The sequence below is a fragment of the Corvus kubaryi genome, unplaced genomic scaffold (assembly GCF_017639235.1).
Source record: "Corvus kubaryi isolate FWS band 111438036 unplaced genomic scaffold, C.kubaryi_AGA036_p1.0 split3-73, whole genome shotgun sequence".
NCBI lineage: Eukaryota > Metazoa > Chordata > Aves > Passeriformes > Corvidae > Corvus > Corvus kubaryi.
In genome coordinates this window covers 5,516,728-5,540,226 of record NW_024582091.1, presented here as the reverse complement: position 1 = coordinate 5,540,226, position 23,499 = coordinate 5,516,728, and the positions used below count along the sequence as shown (strand labels likewise).

The 23,499-nt window shown below is 38.8% G+C and overlaps 1 protein-coding gene across 24 annotated transcripts in view; it reads left to right on the top strand.

Annotated features, from left to right (window-relative positions):
- The window catches only part of DST (dystonin), a 293,815-nt gene that overhangs the window by 131,883 nt on the left and 138,433 nt on the right, over positions 1-23,499 (top strand). For 20 of the 24 annotated variants that reach the window (XM_042016274.1, XM_042016275.1, XM_042016296.1 and 17 more), the window contains 17 exons: positions 11,457-11,569; positions 11,705-11,811; positions 12,334-12,453; positions 12,783-12,878; positions 12,958-13,085; positions 16,002-16,095; positions 16,424-16,578; positions 17,416-17,878; positions 17,965-18,093; positions 18,290-18,367; positions 18,482-18,643; positions 18,735-18,839; positions 20,516-20,611; positions 21,920-22,045; positions 22,412-22,564; positions 22,818-22,972; positions 23,135-23,261. In XM_042016274.1, coding sequence (XP_041872208.1) covers positions 11,457-11,569; positions 11,705-11,811; positions 12,334-12,453; positions 12,783-12,878; positions 12,958-13,085; positions 16,002-16,095; positions 16,424-16,578; positions 17,416-17,878; positions 17,965-18,093; positions 18,290-18,367; positions 18,482-18,643; positions 18,735-18,839; positions 20,516-20,611; positions 21,920-22,045; positions 22,412-22,564; positions 22,818-22,972; positions 23,135-23,261 — 2,407 coding nt within the window. Of the gene's footprint in view, positions 1-11,456; positions 11,570-11,704; positions 11,812-12,333; positions 12,454-12,782; positions 12,879-12,957; positions 13,086-15,582; positions 15,864-16,001; positions 16,096-16,423; positions 16,579-17,415; positions 17,879-17,964; positions 18,094-18,289; positions 18,368-18,481; positions 18,644-18,734; positions 18,840-20,515; positions 20,612-21,919; positions 22,046-22,411; positions 22,565-22,817; positions 22,973-23,134; positions 23,262-23,499 lie in introns of those variants that run through there. The other 4 variants (XM_042016280.1, XM_042016294.1, XM_042016285.1 and 1 more) reach the window with 3 other exon arrangements.

Genomic DNA, 23,499 nt, shown 5'->3' with positions numbered 1-23,499 from the left:
TATGAGTGACTTGCCGGTGATTTTGTAGTGCTCTTTAAATCAAGGAAAGTAATTTTATGAATAATGGAAATGAGAGGAAAAAATTGCTCTATTTGAGGTGCTTGGATCCATATACCATTTGATTTTTTTCCCATCACCAAATTTAGAAAAAGGTAATTTTTTTCTATGTGAGAAGATTTCTTATGTTTTCAGCAGTTTCCAGTGGTCTGTGTTTATAGGGTAAGATTGCAGATTGCTTGGCTGGGCTTTTGAAGAGTATACAAAGTTTCCATTTGCACCCTGTGCATGGTTAAATCCCTGGGAACAGGGCTTCACACTGACCTCAAGAACTGCCTTGGGGGGGCTCCATTGCAGGCCCTGGAGTTTGCTTTAATCATAGAATCACAGAATAGTTTGAGTTGGAGGCGCCCTAAAGATCATCTCGTTCCAACCCCTCTGCCATGGGCAGAGACACTTCCCACTAGACCAGGCTGTTCAGAGCCCCACCCAAACTGGCCTTGAACACTTCCAGGCACGGGGCATCCACAACTCTGGGCAATGTGTTCCAATGCCTCTTCACCCTCACAGTAAAGAATTTCTTCCTAATATCTGATCTAAACCTACTCTGTTCTGTGGGAATACTTGTCCTTAGATAGAAAGACCAAATCAAAGTATAACATTAAAAAGTGAGTTTTAATACTGAACATGACCAGATTTGTATTTAAATATATAAGCTTTCACACTGTTTTTTGAACCTCCACACCTTTCTTCAGATATGTGGTCAGGCCATTAGTGAAAGCTACAGATACACCCAGGAGATTCAAGAAGATGCTGTATGGCTCATCTGTTATATCATTTGCCTTTTTTAGCTTAATTTTTCATTGAAGACGTATGTCATTTCATTCAATATGTGGTGTTGGAAGAAATCTGACTTCAGGCAGTTTCTAAAGTACACGATGTTCCTTTTGTGCCATCATATAGTGCATAGCAAAAACCTGTAAGCCAGACTTTGGAGACTGACTTTAATCAGGGTGTAATGCCCAGATTTTTCTGGAGATATTACCATCTGCACCCTGGGATCTTCATCCTGCACCATTATCACCTCAAGTATTTCTAGTCACTAGGCTGTGTTTTGGGTAAATGCTCTTGATTTGTGTTTTCTTTTCTTTTCTTTTTTTTTTTTTTTTTTTCTGTACATACCTTTTGCCCAGAAAGAAGAAACACTAATTTTTTAGAACTGTATCCCAGCTATATCCCCTATATATAGAAACAGTTTGTTTCCATAGAGAGTGAAAGCCACTCTTAATTCAGTAGGAGTCATATGCCAGATTGGAGCTAGTAATCTACATTGAACTTGGCAGATACATTTATTTTACAGCAAATTCAGATGAAAAGTTATACCAAAGTAGCAAAACCGTTGTTTTGATCTCAGACTGCCCTGAACCTTTGTTACACAAGGACTACAGGAAATTTCAGTTAAAAAGTGTCTGAAATGGAATTTAAGAAATAGTAAAAATAATAGCTGTGAGATCTACAGTTGGCACCTGTAGATGCTTCATTAAGGACAATGGATGCTGATATTCAGAAAACAGACATGGTCACTGACCAACTCATCTTAGTTTCTAAAGAAAAAAGATGTGGTATAGAAGACAGGAAAAGATTATCACTCGTGTGTGTTTTTTGTAAAAATATGTGCACTCCTTTATACATTTTATTTTTGTATTCTCACAGCTTTATAATAGAGAGTTAATTTTGATTTTACCATTTACAAAAGGAACTCCAGCAAAAGCAGTATGTTCTTGTTTAACTAGATAATACCATTTAATGAGTAGCCTCAGTGGTCCCTGTATGGTGAAAACCAGCATCTGTTCAGGAAGCCCTGCAAGCTCAGTTCCCAGATAAAGTCAGTTTTTTAAGTTCTAGTCTCAGGTGTTAGGTCTGTTCTAGTAAATGAAATGGGTCCAGCCCCTGCTTTCCAGCCCTGAGGGTAAGTGGTACAGCAGAGCTTGTTGTCTGCATGGCTGAACTCTCTCTCTCTGCCCCCCCAGACAGGGTGCAGCTCCTTAAGAGCAGTCCTGGGTCAGTGCTGTCCCTGGAACAGGGCTCATGTATTGCCTTGGAGAATGTGGTCACAATGGGCCACAGCCATGCTATGGGAAGAACCAGTAGCTAAAGGTCAAGGGCCCTTGCTCTGCCTTCTGTACACTCAGATATGTCCAGTTATGTCTGGACTTCTAGGTGAATTTCAGCAACCATACAAAATATGAAAGACTGCTTAGTAGGAAAAGGGATAAAATGTGTTCAGGTCAGGCAGCAGTCTGACAAGCAAGCAGGACTACAGTATACACATGAAAGGTTTAAGACAAGAAAACAAGTGAGGTTATTTCATGTAATGCTGTACCAAGGCTTGCCAAGACCACATGTAGTCAGTTGTCTCTAAATTTTGGCACCACCTAGCAAGTGTTAGAAATGCTACATAGAGGGAAGGGGGTGATAGAGTTAAAAGGGATACATTTTGAGCACAGGAAAAATGTTATTACTGTACTGTTAAAGAAATACAGGGATCTGATGCAGAGGAGCCTTTGTTACTGGTAAACTTTGTGCAAGACCTTAATGATGTCTGTAGTTTTAAGTTGCATACAGTGTAGTGAGTGAGGGAGGAGAAGATGGCTACTATTCCCAGACAAATGAGGAACAGTGACTGCATGGAAGAAATGTAGGTACACTGAGTGCTTCATGTGGGAGGAAGAGGAATAGAAGCTGCAGTTTGTTCCCAGAGGAAGCAGCATATGGAACATGTCCATAAATGCTAGATAAAGTGAGAGAGACAAACTTTCCAGAGTCACAGTGCTTTTCTTTTGAAATATTGCTACCATAACTCAGTATGCTTTCAGAATTACGAAGCGGATGTTTTTCTGAATGTGGGTATAGCAGGGAGCAAGCTAGATTGCTGCCTGCTAAATAACTGTTCTGGTTTGGAACAAGCCGTTTCAACCTGACCCAGGATGATTTGCTGTGTAGATACAGTTGGTTGAACACTAAGCTCCGGGCCGGCAGTGCATGTGGCATCCCTCTGATGTTAAAACATGTTGCAACTGCTCAGGTACTGACTTGAATACATTCCTTAAGGGAAGGGATGGTAACGCCTCAATTTGCAGAAACACGTTGAATGCCCTTGGGGAATGAATGAGAAAGAAACTAAATATTACACAGTGTCAAGCCTTAAAATGCTAGGGGATATGTTTGAAATAAAGAGATTAGTTGGGTCTGCTAGTTTTGGCTTGCTGTTTTGTGACTTGTACTTCATTGTAACCCAGCTTTAACACACAGAAAATTTCAGTTTGCCCCCCCTTTCCACCCACCTCATTGTGTGGTTCTTACTGTTTTCAACAGGTTTGATTGTGTAGAATAAACAAACTTGGCGTTAAGAATTGGCAGTTTGGGAAAACATAAACTGCATTTAGGATGCTTAAAAACACTGATAAGCAGACATGCTTTTAATATTACTTGCCTGAGTATATTTCTAATGGATTTACAAATAGCAAGTTACCTAACCTGGAGTTTAATTGGATGCACTCAGAAGAATTCTGTGATGGCACTTGGTAAAGGCTGTATTAAAATAGTACTGGAAGCGTGCCTGCAATTTTAACATCTTGTGTTGTGGTGGTGGTTAGCCTTAGTGGGTATTAGATGGAAGACTTCCAGTCAGTTGGGTTGATTAATTTCAGACCTGGACTTAAAATGATCTCTGTGTATGTTATGCTGGATCCTACTGCTAAGTAGCAGCTGAATAGCAGTTTTCTTTTTGCAGTAACTGAGGGGGAAAAAAAAAAAAATCTTGGGATTAAATCAAAGCTTTTATCTTGTCATTTTAATGGGAATAAAACTTAAAGTAAAGCTTTGAGTTGAAAGGCCAGGTTTTTTAATTCGGGTTTCACATGTTTTGTACTCTTGGATTGGCAAAGACCAGGACACCTAAGGCTGTCAGCAATCTTTATCTAAAAGGATATGGTGTCTGAGCAGTGGGGGCATATGTGCCCACAATAAATCACACAGGGAAAGGTCTTGATCCTCAAGGAATGCCTTTGGCAAATTTGTGGCACACTGAGAAATGGTTGCCTCCAAGACAGGATGGCACAATGAGCCTTTGGGAAATTGTTTGAACTCATTACAGTACCTCACCCCTTCTTCCTTGTCGGTAGCTGTATTAACCCCACTGGGAAGCCATTCTGTCAAGCAGCCACTGCTGTGGTCTGGAGGGAGTATTCTCAGGATGCAGAACAGAAAAATAATTTGGTTGGGTTTCTTCCTTGTCTCTTTGGTATTCAACAGTTCAAGGTACATTATTTGTGCTTATTTTTGTGGATTGCATGGTGTGGGTTGAGGTTAACAGCTATGAGCCTCATTCCTATTTAAATTTTATCATAGCCAAAAATTGCCAAAGTTGCTGTACCATTTCTGGTTTTGTAATGATGGAAACAGCTCTTAGTACTAAGACAGTGTAAAATCTGTTTTTAAAGCTACTGAAAGGACTAACAGATCCTTTCTAGTTTCATTCATGTGTGTACTGAGTTTGAAACCAGCATTGCAAACTTACTGCCAAGTTGTGATTAGGGTTTGTTTTGCATGGCTAAAGATGAACTCCGCATTTAACTAAAAGATCTTTGATACTGCAATGCCACAATTGTGTTTTTATCTAAATCACTTGGTACAGCAAGTTACAGGTAATGTTTTTCAGTGCTAACAAAAGTGGGACAGGCGGCTTCAGTAGCTTTATTAAATCCAGTGCTTGTCAAATCAAAGGCATGCTCAAAGAAGGAATTACCTGAATTAGCTCTGTATGTTGTTGTGGGCTAAATTAATGTTAGGGCACCTGACAGCTTTTGCTTTCTTTATTTTAAGTGCAGTTAAAACATTCATTCTTTTTCTGTTGGAAATCTTGATATGTTGAGATGTCTGAAGAACAGACAGGAAATATAAATAGTGTCCCCTTGTTATACTATCTATTGCAATAGTTTTTTCAGATTTATTCATCATATCTGAAAATTTAAATGAAAAACTATGAAAAAATAAGCAAAGGAGAGCTGAAGAGTTCAGATCACATGAGATTTTTTCAGTTCCCAAGGGACTAAAACGGCATTATTGTTCATCTTTATAGAGGCATTGAGTGAAATCTGTAGAGAGACATAAAATCACGTGTAGTGCAGGCATTCTTGTCATACCAAGAGGACAAAACCAAAAAGAGGATACAAGGCATAATGATCATATGAAATGCATTAACACAGTATGTAATTGAGGCTGGTGACCTGTGGAACTTTAGAAAAGTTTTTGCCACATACTTGAACAAACAATAAGCAGAGCTGTATGCAGCAGCATGCTTTTTGCTTTATCACAGTTGCAAGGATAAAGCTTTCCTATAATGACAGTTTTCTAATTGAAATCTTTGATTTTCTCTGAATTCTGAAGTGTTGCCTAACTTCAGTGACATCACAGCTCAGCTTCACCCAGTGGTTCGATGCTTTGGGGTAATTTTTTTTATCACCATGTCATGTGTGAATCGAGGGCTTCTGAATGAGGGGGAGGTCTAGGGTATAATGGAAGATAGTGTTGACTCAGAGTCGACATTTTATGTCCTTTCCTCAGCATGGGGTTTTTGACACCAAGGAGCCTGCTACAGAACCTTGTGCTGTATGTTCACATCGTGGTCCTTGATTCTGATGCTGGACGAGATTAATGCCACGAACTCATACCTCCTTGCCATTTTTAAGCAGAAACTCTCCTCTTCCTCTTCTCTAAATGATCAGACTATCCCTGAAAAAAAATCAGGAAAATGTGGTAGGCATATGTATTAGCAACGAGTACCTCCGACACTGTGATTAGATCACAGTGGTCACGACTATGTGCAGAGTACTGCAAACATGGGGAATCAATGAAAGTGTGTGGGGCACAAAGAACAGTATGTGTTTGTTGGGGTTTTAGTTTAGTCTTAGTTTTTTTTCCTGTTAAAGGAATTTTCTCCCATATGCATGTTGCTAGGGGACAAATAGCTGTACTTAAGAAAGACAAAAAGGGGAGTGGGGCGGGCCTGGCTACTCCTTTGTCTACACCTGGGTGTGGGGTCAGTTCGCTCTGAGCGTCCGGAGAGAGAAGCTGCAGAGAAAGGAGCTGCTGCTTCTTTCTTTTTTGGCCGTTCTTTCTTCCTGCTGGAAGCAACGCCGGGACCCCAAAAGCCGCTTTCCCTGCCCTGCTGGAGACCGGGCTGTGGCTGCCCTGCCCCGCTGCTGCTTCGAGCTTTCGCTACGCTGTAGCCCTGCTCGCCCTGCCTGCCTGGGCGTCCGTGGGGTTCTCCCATCTGGATACATCTCGCCTGCCACCCGGGATTTGCGTCCGTCCCTGCCGTTCCAGCCGCCGTTCTAGCCTGCTGTTTCAGCCTGCTGTTCCTGAGAGCCCGGGATCAGCTGCCCAGGGGTTTGTGAAGCCTTTGTTCCATCCTTCCCGGGATCCCAGGGCACCAGAGCCGCGGGTTTCCCGAGCTCGCTCCGGAGCGCCCCCTGCAGCCGCGGGGGAACCATCGCACCTGCCCTGCTCACCGGGAGCCGCCAGCGCCCCTGCCGGCTGCGAGCGGAACTGCACCCGAGGGGAAATAGCCTGACAGCCGAGAAGGCTGGGACTGGGTTTGTGATTGCTGTTACTGCCATAGTTGTTGTTGTTTTGTTTGACTGGTTATATACATATATATATATAGTAAAGAACTGTTATTCCTATTTCCCACATCTTCGCCTAAAGGCTCTTGATTTCAAAATATAATAACTTGGAGGGAAAAGGGGTTATATCTGCCACTTCAAGGGGGCCTCTGCCTTCCTTAGCAGACACCTGTCTTTCAAAACCGAGACAGTGTTAGTTGAAGTCCAGCCATCATTCTCATTGTGTTGTTGACTCAGTCTTTCTGAAGCAGGTTCTTTGGCAAGCTGTTTTGAGCAAGACTTAGATTTGTACCTGATGTGGGGACAAATTCTTTAGTGAGTTCCAAAACATTGACTCTATGCATAAACTGGTGTAAACAAACACTTTGGTATTTTTGAAACTATGTTAAGAGAGAAGCTAAATGGTAGGCCTAATTATATAGGTTAAATACTAGACTTTACTTCATCATCTCATTTGCAGAGCTCCTGGGAAAGTAACAGGAGATGCATATTTGAAGATAGAGCTAAAATTTCTGTTTTACATGAAAATTTATTATTTTTTTAATTCCTTTCTCTGCAATGTTTCTATTATTAACCAAAATCTCTAAAACAGATCATAATATATTGCTTGTGCTCTGCCCTGAAGTATATGTTTAATCCTATCTGTTCCAGAAGTTGCTCCATTCTTGGTATTGAAAAAAATTTTATTTTATGACTGTGTGTTCTGGCATGGTCTTTCATTTGTTCTAGTAATCCTTCCATCCCTAAAAAATGCATGAGTCTTTCTGGCACCCGTCCTTTTCATTTTTCTGTGAACAGTGAAAAAAAATTGTTTAACTTCTTCAAGCGTTTTCTAATTACAGCAGTGGAAAAACTAATTGGACTGTAGTGACGTGATGCACTTCACTCTGCATCTTCAGTTATGGTTTTCTCAGAGTTCTGCTTGAAACTCTCTATGTTACTGTTTCAACTATATATAAGCCAAGAATGAAATATCCTTTAATGTCAGGTATTACTCAGGTAGCATGCAGAGTTTTGACTGAAAAAAGAGTTGGAGATTAAACAGTTTAGATGGTTCATGTAAATAACTTCAAGCTTCTCAGCCTTCTGAAGGCATTAACAGTATTTTCATGTGGAATATTACTCTGATGTATATATGTTTTAATAAAGATAAACATTGTTGTAACTTGAGCAACTGTCATCCCGGAACAGTGAGGAGAAGGAAGTGATTTCTTCGTCAACTAGGAAATATAAAGTTGAGTTAAACATCTTTTTCTGTTTTGAGATATCAAGTCCCCTTCAAATCTAGTCTTTTATTTTAATGGGCAAATATTTTAGCTGCTAGTTTGGATCTTAAACTGTTTTGCTAGGTATTAACCTCTGGCAATGAGAAAATCTACATGTACCTTACATTACTTATTATGCACAACTCTTTGATTTCAAGGACTCTTTGCAGACCAGAAATATCTGCTGTTCTTCAGATACTGTTCTCTTCCTTCTCTTTGTGGTGCTAGCTATTGTTTTCTTGAATTTATTATAATTTTGTCAGCTTCCTAATTAAGGCGGTATTAATTATACTTTTTTTCCCCATCACTTCTGATACAAATTGTATCTAATTTCTAACACCTACACTAAGATTTCAAATGGCAGGCACCAGTCTTTTAATAAATTAAATGATTAATGACTCTCAATGTAGAAGCCAAACCCTTGACTTAGGTGTGGCTGCAGCAGAAGCATCTTCTTTGCATGGAATGTTCCAACTCAACTGGTGTTTGGGATGTTGATGTGTGTTTTCATGGCAAGGCCCCAGCCTGCTGAAAAATCTGCCATAAGATGACTCACAATATTATGACAGAAGGTAGAGTCATTGTATGTTACTTAAAGGGCATTTAATTTAATTTGTTCTTGGTTATGCATAAAACTATTTAATAATGCTATGCAAATGGATATAAAATATATTTATAATACATGAAAAATAGCTTCTACAAAACTCATGTTTTTTCTCTATAGCCTTAAAAAAAAATGTTTCCATGATGGACGATGCTTTTAAATCTAGTGTTTACTTCAACTACGACAATTAAATCAATATTGGAGGATACTCATCACAGCTGCAATTTCAACAGTTATTGTTATTTCCAGTTAGTGGACTGGTAGCTCTGCAAGCTTACAGCATGTAAAAATGGCATTTATTTCTATTTAAAATTGCAAAAAATCCCCAATATTGAAACAAAGGAACAGTATGGCAATCAGTGATTTCCTGAGCCATGTTTTTTGAATGCATTTTTCTCGGGCTAAAAAAAGTCCTTCACTGAGCTCTGTGAGGTAAACTCCTTTTCCTGTGGCTTTGCAACATATCCCTCTACTACTTCTGAAGAGGAAAGGGTGATCCACAGAGGGATCACCAGGCAGCATGCTCTTGCTGTGGCTGGTGCCAGGTGCTTTTGCACTCAAGTGATAATTCTTGTTTTTTCCCTTTCATAAACCATCAGTGGACTTGTTCTCAGTCAGCTGTGGAGCCTTCATCTGATTTAAAAAGCCAAAGGCAAGCACTGTCAAGACAGACATGAATGCCATCTTCTGTAGTATTTTCTCGTAGACCAAGACTTTAGATAAATATAGACCAGTTAATCTATGTCAGTATACTATGTGCTAAGTGTATAATTAACTGAAAATGGCAGTATTCAGTGCAATTTTCCCTTGTTCTTAAAGTGAAACTGTAATATAACCCAGTGCTGGTAGGAGTTGTGGGATGGGAAAGTATATTTAAAAGGTGGAGAGGCATCTCACAGTGTAGGCTCTGCTTCAGCTGAGTGCTGAAGCCACAGCACTGATGTAAAATGATGTATTATGCAGGAGCAGTTGTTTTTATTGATTTCGTTACCTGTATTGCAGTGAGACCAATGTTACCTCTTCTTCATCTCAATGAAAGCTTTATTCTAAGGAGATTATTGTGTCAGTGTCTCTGCAGCTTGCAGCTCGTGTTCTGAGAGCTGGCAATTGAACAGGCAGTAAAAATGATTATTCTTGGGACATTTTTATCAAGCATGAAACAAATGTAAAGAAGGCAGGAGGAAAAAAATAACCAAAGCAAAAGTGTTACGCTTACAAGAACGTGATTCTCTTGTCAAAACTGCTGGTAAAGCAATCTTTATTACTCATACCATCTCCATTAATGAAATGGGAGATGGGGGTGCTCAGTTTTCTTTTCTAGTACTGTCTTTTATTTTTCATGGATTTTCTGTGCTGCTGAGAGCAACGGCTGATATTGGTTTCATTGCACTGTTTTCGTTGCACTGGAATTCAGAGAAGAACAGCGTGAGCTTGATCATGTTCCCACTAAGCATATTGGAAGTGGAAAGCCCCGCTGCCTTAGGAGGATTATATTGCACTGCTTGTGTTTTATTATTAATTAAATGTTCTTTCAAGGCATAATGGGTGTAGTATTATTATCCGTCTTGTAGACTTCTCTTCAAAAGAGCACAAGGAACGCAGTGATTCTAAATGGCTGAAAAGAAATAGATTTTTGTTTACAGTGTCCTTGTAGTTGGTTCAAAGATGAGATTGTATTGAGTTTCCCAAAGTTAATACAATTTTGTTATCAAGAGAATTTGGGATGTAGCCAAATGAAATGTTAACATTCATTTTGAACAATGGTATTTAACAGTTTTATTTCTATGTGTTGCAATTATTTAAAGCTTCTACTTGGTAAAATTAAGAAAATACTTTCTCTGGAAACAAAAATGAGAAAATTTAAGAACTGAATTGTTTGCTAAAAGTTGTATGCCAGTTTTTTTTTTCTTTTGGGGTTTTGTTTTAGGTTTTTTTCATGGTGAGTCTGGTTTTCAGTAGTGTAGGATTTCAGTAGCAAAGGTTTCAGACCCTTGTGGCTCTAGTTGACTTCAGTGAGATGAGCTTTTGCTCAGCATGTTTGAAAATCCCTTATTTCTTTTTGGTGGATGGCTGTGAGGATTCCAAGTGCTGAAAGAGGGAAGAAGTAACACACTGACAATCACAAGACCTAAAAGCCAACTCCTACATAGAAAACATAAAGCACAATATTAGTTTTGAAGTTTTACATTAATTTAAAACAATAAAGTAGTGATGCTGGTACAGGATAGTACTTATGGGCCTTAAAAATATTTATAGGCAAGATGGGCTTAAGACAATAATTCCATTAAAACATGCTTATTGTGGCTGGAAATGGAGTTTAGCAGGATGAAGGTGTGGAGGTTTTAAGTGCATGGGGCTGAGAGTTACCTATAAAAGTGGCACCAATGTATATCTGAAAGCAGGGCTTCAATGCATTTGAAGAAGACCTTTAAAGCTCATCAGGAAAAGATTGAAGGGATGTTTTTGTGACTAAACTTTGTTACTATGCGGCTTCTGACGTGCTGAAGAATTTCATGCAGAATGACTGAAAACTTGTGAAAGTAGTAGAAATTAATTCCCTCCTGTAAAAGACAAAAATGAATTTAATCCCCTCAAGGGCAGTGAAAGGACAAGGTGTTGTAATACCATGTCGATGCAAATGAATAAATATGCTTAAGAAAATAGAGGTGTATATAAGGGATGGCTGGAAACTAGTTTGTAGATGAAGAACTGAATGTTATAATTTTCTGTTGCTTGTGTTTCTCAATTAGCAGTGGTCTCGGCTTGTTCACCCGATTTTAGTGAAATCCTTTTTTAATGAAAACTGTTGCTGTATCCATCCATGCTCATGGTTTGATTTACCAGTACAGTTTATTTAAAACTGGTAAAGAGTTGTAACCAAGTGTTGCTGTTTTTATTTGACAGGCCGGACCTGATAGACATGAGTACCGTTGCTGTTCAAAGCAACCTTGCAAATTTAGAACATGCTTTTTTTGTAGCAGAAAAACTTGGTGTTGCCAGACTTCTGGATCCTGAAGGTAAGAGAGCTGCAGATGGCTCTGTTGCAAAACCCCCAACACTAAAATAAAATCCAATCTGCCTGCAGGTTGTAGCATATTTGTGGGCATTCTTACAACTATGTGATAAAGCACTGTTCTGTCTTGCTCTTTTAGATGTCGATGTTTCCTCACCTGATGAGAAGTCAGTAATAACTTATGTGTCATCACTTTATGATGCATTTCCCAAAGTACCAGAAGGTGGTGAAGGCATCAGTGCAAATGTAAGTAGAAGACCACTTGTGCAGTGTGTGAGCTACATTAATAAAATTCTGAATTTCAGATCCAGAATGTTAGCTAGGTCTTCCATAGGACTGTTCTCACACTTTTCTTTGACGTGGTTTTTCTAGGCTGAGATTTTAGAGTCTTAGCTATTTCATATCATGGACATGAAAATATTTGTGCTAAGAGCTTAACTGTAAACAGTGTGCCTGAAGTTGGAGAAAGATTGAGTCAAAGTTCTTGTTTTTCAGTTGTGGATGTATAAATTACGCCAGCTTGAAATTTACTAATCTAGAAAATATTTTGTTTTCAGTAGAATTATTTGGGACCAAAACTGAAGACTGAAATCGTATATTTGGAAACTTGAACTGATCTCTAAAGAGCAAATTAATACTGTTTCAGAATTGTAGGATTTCAAAAATCCATTTTATTTATGTGTGAAGACTTCAGCCTTCAAAGCTGAAGCAAAAAAGAGCTCTTAGATTATTTTAATCTCTTCTGTAATCTGGATTTTGCTTTGTCAGGATGTTGAAGTCAAATGGGTTGAGTATCAGAATATGGTGAACTACCTCATGCAGTGGATCAGACACCATGTGACAATAATGTCTGACAGAACATTTCCCAACAATCCTGTGGAATTGAAGGTGAGGTGTGGTGGTTTAAACTCCTTGTTGGAATTACACTTTATCTTACTGACTCAAAGCATACTTGAACAAATGACGTGCTTGTTGATTTATACAATCAAGTCAGCTGTAGAACAGTACTACTCCTTAACCTTTTCAAAGTATAATCAATACATTGCTAGCATATGAACAATCAAAAGGAAATCTATAGCTTGTCACTGATTGTTTTTTGTAGAACTCTAGTAGAACAGTATAAAGATAAGCTTGTGAAGTATATTAGGAGAGGGTTTAGAGGCTAAAGTTATATTTGCTGTAAGTAAAAGTTGATGTTATTTTTCATGTTTCTGTAGGCACTTTATAATCAATATTTACAGTTTAAAGAAACAGAAATTCCACCGAAGGAGACAGATAAATCAAAAATTAAACATCTATATAAACTGCTAGAGGTAAGTTTTAACATGCATTGAAATGTATAGAAGTTCCTTTTCTGTGACTTAAAATAACAAGTACATATGAATTGTTAAGGTCTGGATAGAATTTGGACGCATCAAACTTTCTCAAGGCTACCATCCAAATGATATAGAAAAAGAGTGGGGAAAGCTGATTATTGCCATGCTGGAAAGAGAGAAGACCCTTCGGCCTGAAGTGGAGAGGTATGCTAGTGAATATTTGACAGGCTTTGTTAATATATTTTCTGTCGTTTTAACCCATATTGAAATTTGTAAATATCTTTTTCTATGATAATGTCCATATTATTTTTCTAGATCAAGTATTTCTGCCTTTGTTCAAGGTCTGAAGTTCTCTACCTGCTTGAGGCAGGTCCAGACAGAAACAACTTTGGTGGTCTCAGAAGGTTGTTATGAGCAGCATCTGTGCCTCAGATCATCAAAGCACTTATACGCATATATAACCACTTCCTTTGTGCAGTTAGTCAAAGCTGGGTTTATATCACTTCACTGTCTCATTTCAACTTGATTTCATATGAGCACCATCCTCATTCTTTACAGGAAATGTGTATTTTTCTTGGTGCACAGCATTGTAGGATGACATCCTGTGTAGAGGTTGTTTAAAAAGTTAGTGGTACTCAAGAGCACACCAAGTGTTTAGATGTGCAAAGGCATAGTAGCCTTCTGTGATAGGCTGTGTGACACTTCTATACCTCACTGATAACATACTGAGCATAATTAAAGTTGTGATGCAGTCTGAGAGCATTTTTTAATGGTATGTCTTTTTAAGTTCTGTGGGAGACACAGGTGCTATCCATTCATTAATTAAAAAACCCTCTTAAAGTTAGATTTTTGGGGCTTTTACCTGTGGGTAGATATAGACACCTGGATCTGGATTCATTCTGCTTTACTTTATGCATCCAAAGGAGACATCTCAGATTGGAATCACTTTCTAGAGAATCTTGTTGCTGACTTTCTGGTGACAACAGGATGACCTGGCTCTCTGAAACTAGGTGTGAAGAATCCAGACCATTGTATAGGAAGTCCTCAGCAAGAGAGATTTCAGTCAGGACATCCCAAAGATAGTCAGAGTTGATTAAACGTGTGTCATGCTTACAAAAGCAAGAGCATGACTGAAATGGCAGATTCAGTAGGAGGTGCTGATTCACACACCTTACTGTGGAACAAGTTCCTGTAGAGGAATACAAAGTTTTCCACACAATACTGAGTTTTCCCTCTTAAGCAGAGCACAACACTGGAAAGCAGCAGCAGAAATACGGCCTGCTAGATCTTGTAGGTTAATCTGTCCCAACCTGCCAAAAGCAAAGTGTCTGGCTTCACCAATAGAAATTCTGTTCATACTTGCAGAAAGCTGGATTATCTTTGTTGAGAATGTGTGTAAATGACTTTAGTTTATTTCTATTTTGTTCATATGGGCTGAGCACAGATAAACAAACATGAACTTAACTTCCTTCCCATATTTAAGAAAGGGTAAACAGACTTAAAAGTGACAGATCATATGGTGATAGTCACTACATGGCGTGGTCACTGTAAAATGAGAGAGAGAAAATTTCATTAAGTGATTCTGGTTTAGTCACCAAGTTAAAAGTATTGATTGATGTAGACACAAGAATATCATCCATGTTTGTTGCATTGGTTACCAGTGCATCTTATCATTATGAAGTGTTAATACAGCTGCTGGGGTGAAATTTGATTGTGGCAAAAATGTGACTTCAGCCAATACTGAAATCTGGTAAGTAATAAAACTTTGCCTGCAAGTCTGGTGAATACATCTCAAAGTATCAACACAAACAGACAATGTGTGTGGCCTGATTGGTGTATGGGGTCAAAATTAATATGGTGTCAATGAGGAGGGTGCCAAACTGAGCTCTAGTTTGCAAAGCTAGCAGAGTTTGGCATTGCTGCAGGGGTGTGTCTGTGCCTTTGCCGAGCTCTTCTGTGTAAACAGTCATCTTATGGAATGGGTGGGGTTCTTCAGGAATTCTAAAAGCAGGGGGTGAAATACTGAAAAAATCACCCCATCCCAAATTCTGAGTTAAAATGTAAACTTAAGAGCAGTGATCAGATTTTTCTTGCTTATTTTGTGGTCAAAATAGCTAGAAGCAATTGGCTGTGAGTGTGGAAGAAGATGAAGGGAAATTTTCAGGAGGACAGTGTAGTGGGACAGGATGGTTAATGAAGATGCATGCTTGGACAGTGGAGGAATGATGGTAGGTTGGATGGTGTATAGGTTGGATGGTGTATAGGTGTCCCAGATCATATTGTTACAAGCTGATTAACCATGATACTCCCCCAGTTTTATTGTGCAGTTCTATTTGAAGGAAAAGGAGCACAGCCTGAAGGTTACTTGTACTCTACTGTTGAGCGTGGATTTCTCTCTTCACTCTTTTTTGAAGCTTTCCACTGAAGAGTCTGAGAAACACTGCAAAGAGTTCTTTTAGTTCTTATTTGGTTTATAGTTATCTAGTGACACTTAAATAAAATATTTGGTGTGTCTGTTTCCTAGAGACGCCCCACTGTTGCTGCCTAGTCTGTACTTGCAAAGCTTTAATGCAAGATAGGGAAGCCAAAAGCAAGGTAGCGTACATAGCCCCAGGTAAAATCCTTTGAAGAGCTGGCAGAATATTAATTGCTGGGTTTTAAATGTGCATACTGAAGCCTATATAAAGGAGGAGTCTAGGTGTTTCAAAAGCCAGTAGTGGAATTTCATCCCTAGAAGCTGTACATTTTGCAGGAGTTTTATCTTCATTTTTCAGCAAATGCAAACAGCCAGAAGAACTGTGCTCTGGATGTAAAAATGAATAGCAGTAGTTACAGCTATCATAGCAGTGATTCGCTGTTCAGCAACAGCACTAGTACTCGAACCAGCGTTGACTCTAATGAGAATTTCCTTTCTGTTAATTGTGGTCCCACACTGATTAAATCTTGTATAAGCTTTGGTAATGGAACCTTAGAAGGGAACAGGTAACTTGGCATATGCATTTGTGCTTTGTGTTAGATGCTGTTGATTAATTTGTTTGTTTTTAAAGTCATGCAACATGATTGTAAATATAAATAACATAGTACTTATTTATTTTCCTGAAATGCTTTGGTATCACCTAGGTTGGAAATGCTGCAGCAAATTGCAAACAGAATTCAGCGGGACAGCCGGAGCTGTGAGGACAAACTGATACTTGCCCGGAATGCTCTGCAGTCTGTAAGTCAGTCAGTGATTTTACTTGTCTGTTTTCACAGACTTATAGAAGTAGAATGGCAAAAAAAATCTTAAGGATTTATGAGGGCAACCTTAATAGCTGCTACTTTTATTTTCATTGGACTGTTAAGGTAGCATTTCTTCAAGAAAATACCACAAGTTGCCTAGAGTGAGTTCTGTTACTGTTTGGTTTTTTTTTGTCTGTAGTTAGATAAAATGCTTTACAATTGTTTCAAGATCAAAATAAGTTTTTAGAAAAGAAAAGGAATTCTTAGAGCTGATGTCTCTTTGCTTTAGCTGCGAGGCTTATGACTTTCTCTTATTTATTAAGGACACCAAGCGATTGGAGTCGGGCCTCCAGTTCCAACATGAAGCAGAGATAGCTGGGTATCTTCTTGAATCTGAGAATCTTCTCCGCCAGCAAGTGATTGATGCCCAAATTCTTATTGATGGAAAATACTATCAAGCAGACCAACTTGTTCAAAGGTACTTTACAGTGCATTTGTGTGAATAGATAAATGTCCCAAATATGGATTCCCATTATGGACCAAATTTTCAGTTCTTTATGCATAAACTTCGTGGTCTGTCACTGGGCATGCAAATATCAGGTATTCCAATGAGTACATTGCCCACAAATGTTGAAGACAACAGGAGCTATTTGTACTCATTTATGGAAATGAAGTAAACTCCCTGAACATGCCTTAGTGTTTAATGTTTACTGGATATCTGTGTGTAAAGATGTTAGCTTGCTTTATTGCACATAAAATACATTTACAGTTTACTAACTCTGATTTTTTTAAATGGAGGCAAGATTTCTGGTGACAGCTGTAGGTGTATTAACAGGTAATAAGTGGGTAACATTAGGTTATGTGCAGTAGTGTGTGCAGTGTTGGCAGAAAGAAGCATTTAATCTGCATAATTCAGTTTTATGAAGAACTGGCTCCGAAATTTTTTTGGGATTCTTCCTGGACTGGTTGAGACGAAGCGCATAACTCCTTGGTAGTGAACTGCAGGTGTTTGATCTACTGCAACGTGTAGTATCTTGTAAGATTTCTGGTTTGCTGATTGTTCCCTGGAATTGTGTATAGTGCATGTTAGTGCCCATAGCATTTTTTCAGTCATTGCCTGATTTCTGCATTTGTTATCTGTATAGAACTGTAAGCTGACATACCCTGTACTTTCTGATAGAAATACTTATTTATAAATATTTAAGTGCAACTAAAGTGTAAGAGATTATGTGAGTTCGTATCACTATTCAGTTGATCATGATAAACCTTAATCATAAGGATTCATTGGGGTTTTTTTTAAATTTTATTTTAACAGAGTTGCAAAACTTCGTGATGAGCTGATGGCCATACGGACTGAATGTTCTTCCGTGTACAACAAGGGGCACGCACTGACCACAGAGCAGACAAAGCTGATGATATCAGGAATAACCGAGAGCTTAAACTCAGGATTTACAACAAATCTAACCCCTGAATTAAATGCTGCAATGACCCAAGGTTTAACACCTACTTTGACTTCTTCCAGTTTGACATCTGGCCTTTCATCAGGTCTTACTTCCAGACTGACACCAACCATCACTCCCACTTATCCACCAGGCATCCCACCACGGTTAATTCAGAGCTACGTGACAGGAGTAGACAGCGGGGCTCTGCAAACACTCAAACTGATGCAAATCAGAAAACCCCTTATGAAATCAGCTTTTGTGGATCAGAATTTAACAGAAGAAGAGGTGAACATGAAATTTGTCCAGGACCTACTGAGCTGGGTGGAAGAAATGCAGGTAGAATCTTTGCAGAAACAGTCCACTTTTAATTATTATGTTTACTTTTTGTACATCATGGCTAATCTTTTCTTCCTGTTTGTAAGGTTCAACTTGATAGAGCAGAATGGGGTTCAGATTTGCCAAGCGTTGAAAGCCATTTAGAAAATCACAAAAATGTCCACAAAGCTATTGAGGAATTTGAATCCAGCCTTAAAGAAGCCAAAATCAGTGAGGTACTGCACCATCTTCTTTATTTCTTTGATTGCTTTCTTACTGGGTGACCCATTAACTAATGTTGAATTTTAGAACTGTGTTTGGGTTTCATAGTCTTACCTTTATTTCTGATCTCTACACGACTTATGATGAAATCAGAATGGTTTAACGTATCTAACCTTTTTATTGTCTTTTGATCTCATATACTAAATACAGATCCAAATGACTGCCCCTCTTAAACTCAGTTATACAGAAAAACTGCACAAACTGGAGAGTCAGTACTCAAAACTCTTGGTAAGTTTAGTCATACCTCTTCCATGTTCAGCTTTTCGGTGTGCATAATTTCTGATAAGGGATGAGCTTTAAATTCTGATTCTTGTAAATCTTTTTCATTTCCTTTTGATAAAGAACACATCAAGAAATCAGGAAAGGCATCTAGATACTCTTCACAATTTTGTGTCTCGTGCTACTAGAGAGTTGATATGGCTGAATGAAAAAGAAGAGGAAGAGGTTGCATATGACTGGAGTGAAAGAAATCCCAATATAGCAAGAAAAAAGGAATACTATGCAGTATGTATTGCTAGTATAATCCAGAGGGAATTATTAAGTAATCTTTAATAATTAGAGAGAGCTCTAAAACTTTTTTTTTGTCTGAAAAAAGGAATTAATGAGAGAACTTGATGAAAAAGAAGAAGTTATAAAATCAGTACAAGAAATAGCTGAGCAATTGCTTCTTGAAAACCACCCAGCCCGGCTAACCATTGAGGTAAGTTAGTAAAACCAGCACCAAAACAGACAAAGTTTTGGGATTTAAAAGAGCAGAGTTTTGGAGGAAAAGAAGGGAAGTGCAAACTTAGAGAAAATTGAACAAGACTCTAAATAAAGGGGCCTTTTAAAATTTCCTCTTCAGCATCTCTGTTGTGTTTATCTTCCAGTTTCCAAAAAGTAAAAACACTTTTATAAAGTTATGGTTACACCTTGGATTGCTTAGATGAAATCTAAATGTTTCTGGTTGAGCAGTTAACTTCTAGACTTGTTGATACAAATTGCATTGAAAGACTGAGAGCACAGAACAGTCCTTACGTGGTTTCTGCCCTGTTGGATTGAAAGAAGTTTCAGTAAGGGCTTTTCTCATCATATACTGTATGTGCAGGTTCCTATTATGATTTAGGGTTGGTTTCATAACTTATTTGTCAGTGAATTATGAAACTTGTTTGGATGTTAAAAATCTGACTGGGTGATGTGATCTACTTCAGGCTTGAATCTAGCTCTATGTTATAGGTAAGCAATTTACAGAAAATTTATTTTACCTGTTGTAGGGTCATAACAGGTTTTCAAAGGAGAATGTAAAACACTTTTCCTTGTAGACCTTCAAGAAAAGAGTAGATACAGACAGTGGCTGGTAAAGACTGAAACAATAAAAAGCTGATTTATTATAGAAGAATGAAAAAAGTCAGAGGGAATGTATTTTTATTGTTCTTCAGCTCTGCGAGTTTACATCTGCAAAAATGGGAAACATGAAGAAAACTCCTCCCTTCCTTCCTTCTCATGACATCTACTTTGAATAATACATGGCATTTTATGTAATGTGGGCAATTCTATTCTTTAAAAGTATAGGCTGCTCTAATTGGTGTGGTGTATAAATACACTAAGGATGCATGTTACGAATGCAGGCCATCGCAGTGACGGTGACTGTGCAGGTTATTGCTGACTCCAATAGTGCTATCCTGGCATATTTATAAAAAATATCCTTTTAAAAAAAATACTTTTCTACAGAACAATGTATGCATTAATGCATCAATTTTAAATTCCTGGAAGGCAATGGACAAACAGTTTTGAGCTGGGAATGAGAGGAATTGAAGCCCCGGGATTCGGGGTGATTTCCCGCGGGCAGGAGCGCCCCCTGCTGACGAGGGCGGGTGCGGCGCGGCTCCTCGGGGCTCCCGCGCTTTGCGTTCCTGCGCCGCTCCTACAGAAAATCGGGAGTCACCCACAGTCCTGGGGGTGGGTTCTTCATCGTGTATGCAGTGCGACTTTAATGTACGAATTGTAGCCAGGCAAGACTCCAACTGTTTTGACCGAGTAAATAGGGACGCAGAGTTGTTGATGAGCTTAGACTGGAGGAATGTCAGGAGCTGTACTCCAGCTCTTGCTGGAAGCTCTGGCAGGGATTTGTTTGGCCAAAATATGACCAGGCCACAGGATGGCGATTTCACAGCCCCTCTGGGCAAGTTTTGTTATGTTTGACTATGCTGTAGTGACAGGGTTTCTTTCTTACATCTAATTGGAATTTTCCTTACTGCAGCTTGGTTTTCCAGGGTGAAGTGATCAGATTTACCTGTTTGTGTTTGCCACATTCCTTTTGTGTTTTCTAAATTCTGTAAAGGTATGCAAGTTTCAATTTTAATTTCCATTTGTAAAATACATCTCCTTTCCTTAAAGGCCTATAGAGCTGCAATGCAGACACAATGGAGCTGGATTCTTCAGCTCTGCCACTGTGTTGAACAACATTTGAGAGAAAATGCTGCATATTTTGAGGTAAGAAAGTAAATCAATCAAAATGTGAAATGTTTTAAGTTTCGTCCATAGTCAAAAAGTTTCACCAAAAGTGCTAGTTGTTCTCTCATTGTAATTGTAGAATTAACATTTGTCTTGTACAACCATTAGATGATAAGCCATGCTCCCACAGTGTTGCCACAACTCTGTTTCTTCACTACAGTTATATCAGTTCACAGCAGATGACAATCTGGCCTGAGATTTTTTCAGTGTTGCAGCTGCAAGTTGAGACTCTGAGAATGAAACCTTGTTCTCTCCCTGTCGTGCACAACTGCTGTCAATAGAGCTTCTGCGGCTGATGCAGCATGGAGGGTGGTTAGTGATGGCCACAGGAGAACATATTCTAGATGATTATTCCAGGACTACTCGAAGCAAATGGAATGTGCAGCATTAATAATAAACAGAGCAGAGAACACCCTGACAGCAGACACATCCAATGAAACACCCATCTGATTATCTCATTGTCACCCATTCACATACTCAGCAAATGATGCAGTTACTTGCATGAGCTGGATAGACAGAGGAGTTTTTTTGTTGGTTTTGTTTGTTTGTTTTAAAATCCACTCATTTAAAACACTTAAATGATTAGGATGAACCTTAGTGTCTTCTGGGTTGCATGGTTGAAGAGAAAGGGAGGTGATGAAGGCTTGAGATGCCTTCGTACTGAGAAGGGTGAGAACCCAAAGTTAGGGAAGGGACACTGGAGAAGACAAAGCAATCTGAGCCCCTAGTGATAGGGGGAAGAAACTGGAATTCTTGATTTAAGAAATGAGGCTTAAGGCACAGAATGGGATTTCACTTCCCAATCATGCCTAACCAGGATCCTTGTTTGGGCATGCAGATACCCTTGCAGAACTGCCAAGTGTGGCAGCTCATTTCTCTTCCTGCACAAAATGTTTTCCCCAGCTGTGCTGCCTGGATTTTGCACCTAGTTTCTACAATTTGTAGGCTTTTTCTGTGCTTTCTATATGAAAGTAATTGAAATTCCAAGGAAAGCAAGATTCACTTAATAAAATTTTTTCATTACAGGAATGGTCATTAACTGTAGGTTCAATAACTGCAGAATTAATTTTGCATGTAGCTTGTACCGAGAATAACTGGTGTTACAGTGTGTGCCTTTTTGAAGAATACATTTAGGCATGAGATCATGAGTGGTTGAGTGTGGTAGAGTGGTCACTTCAAGCGACGAGAAAAGCTTGTCTTAAAAGACAGCACTTCAAAACTTCGTTGTGGCTGATTCTGTCTTTTTAAAGTTGTTTAAAAATAACCCAGATAATTATTTCATCCTAGTTTTTCAGCGATGCCAAAGAAGCTATGGAATATTTGAAGAATTTAAAAGATACCATATACCGAAAATACAGTTGTGATAGATCAAGCAGTCTACATAGGCTGGAAGACCTTGTCCAGGAGTCTATGGTAAGATCTATGGTAGGATCCTATAAGCAGGAGTTACAATAAAACAAGAAATGTGTAGGTTATAGTAGGATATAAAATTTGTTAATATTATTCCTTTAAAGTGAAGGAAAAACTGCTGATTTTTCAGAACTTATAAATAAATGACTATTTTTCATAACTTTCAAATACAATTTTATTTATTTATATTTACAATACCAGATGTGGGAAGAACAGTGGCTTCTGAAAGATCCTTTGTTTTTGTAAAATGTGTTACTTTTAGGAAACACAGTAGAAGGAGTCAGGGGGGAAAAAAGGGTAACAGGATCAAAGAAGCAGTACTGTATTCTGGACATCTCTTATGACGTATTCTTTTCTTAAATGTTCTAGGAAGAAAAAGAACAACTCTTGCAGTATAAGAGCACAGTAGCAGGCCTTGTGGGAAGAGCAAAGGCAATAATTCAGCTGAAGCCAAGGAACCCTGACTGTGTACTCAAAACATCCATTCCAATTAAAGCCATCTGTGACTATAGACAAATTGAGGTTAGAAACTAACATTTCCTCAAACCAATTACAGATGTAAGAATTCAGCTAAAGTTTCATTAATTACCGTGTTCCTGGAGAAAGCTGGGCTGTAAATTTCTTCCACCCTAGTAAACAAGACCAAATCCTTGGGTTGGAACATTGGTTTTGTTGTTCTGTTGCTTATTTGTTGACAGCATTTGCAGAAGTGCTTTGTACAATTATTTCGTAATGCTTGGCTCATCAAATTATTCTGCTCTTCTGTTAATACTAGATAACTATTTACAAAGATGATGAGTGTGTATTAGCAAACAACTCCCATCGTGCTAAATGGAAAGTCATTAGCCCAAGTGGTAATGAGGCCATGGTTCCATCTGTGTGCTTTACAGTTCCTCCACCGAACAAAGAAGCAATAGATACAGCCAACAGGTAGGGACAAAGTAAAACAACCTATTTTCTATTAAAATCCACTTACATGAAGCTTGGGTTAAAAGAATATCTCACAGTTGGGGCTTTTTTTGTTTGTTTCTTTTTCTTTTTCTGTTTTCATGTGTTACCCTGATCTGAAGTTGGAATTTTTTTTTGTTTCAGAATTGAACAGCAATTTCAGAATGTTCTGGCCCTTTGGCATGAGTCACATGTAAACATGAAGAGTGTGGTGTCCTGGCATTACCTGACAAATGAAATTGAAGCTGTTCGGGCTGGCAATGTTGCCTCGGTAAGTGTTATGACTAGGAAGCATTCACTGGGAAGTCATAGGATGCACTTCTCAGGAATCAGTGATTTGCAGCAATCCACATCTTCCTGGGAGTAGCTGGCAGCAGTGGCCAGTGCTGGGTACTGGTATGGAATGATCTGCCTTGCTCCAAGCAGTCTTTATATAGCTATAGTTAGGTAAGGAGCAGAGCAATGGAAAACTACCTGCAGCCAGGTCTCCTGTTGTCAGCAGAGACCTC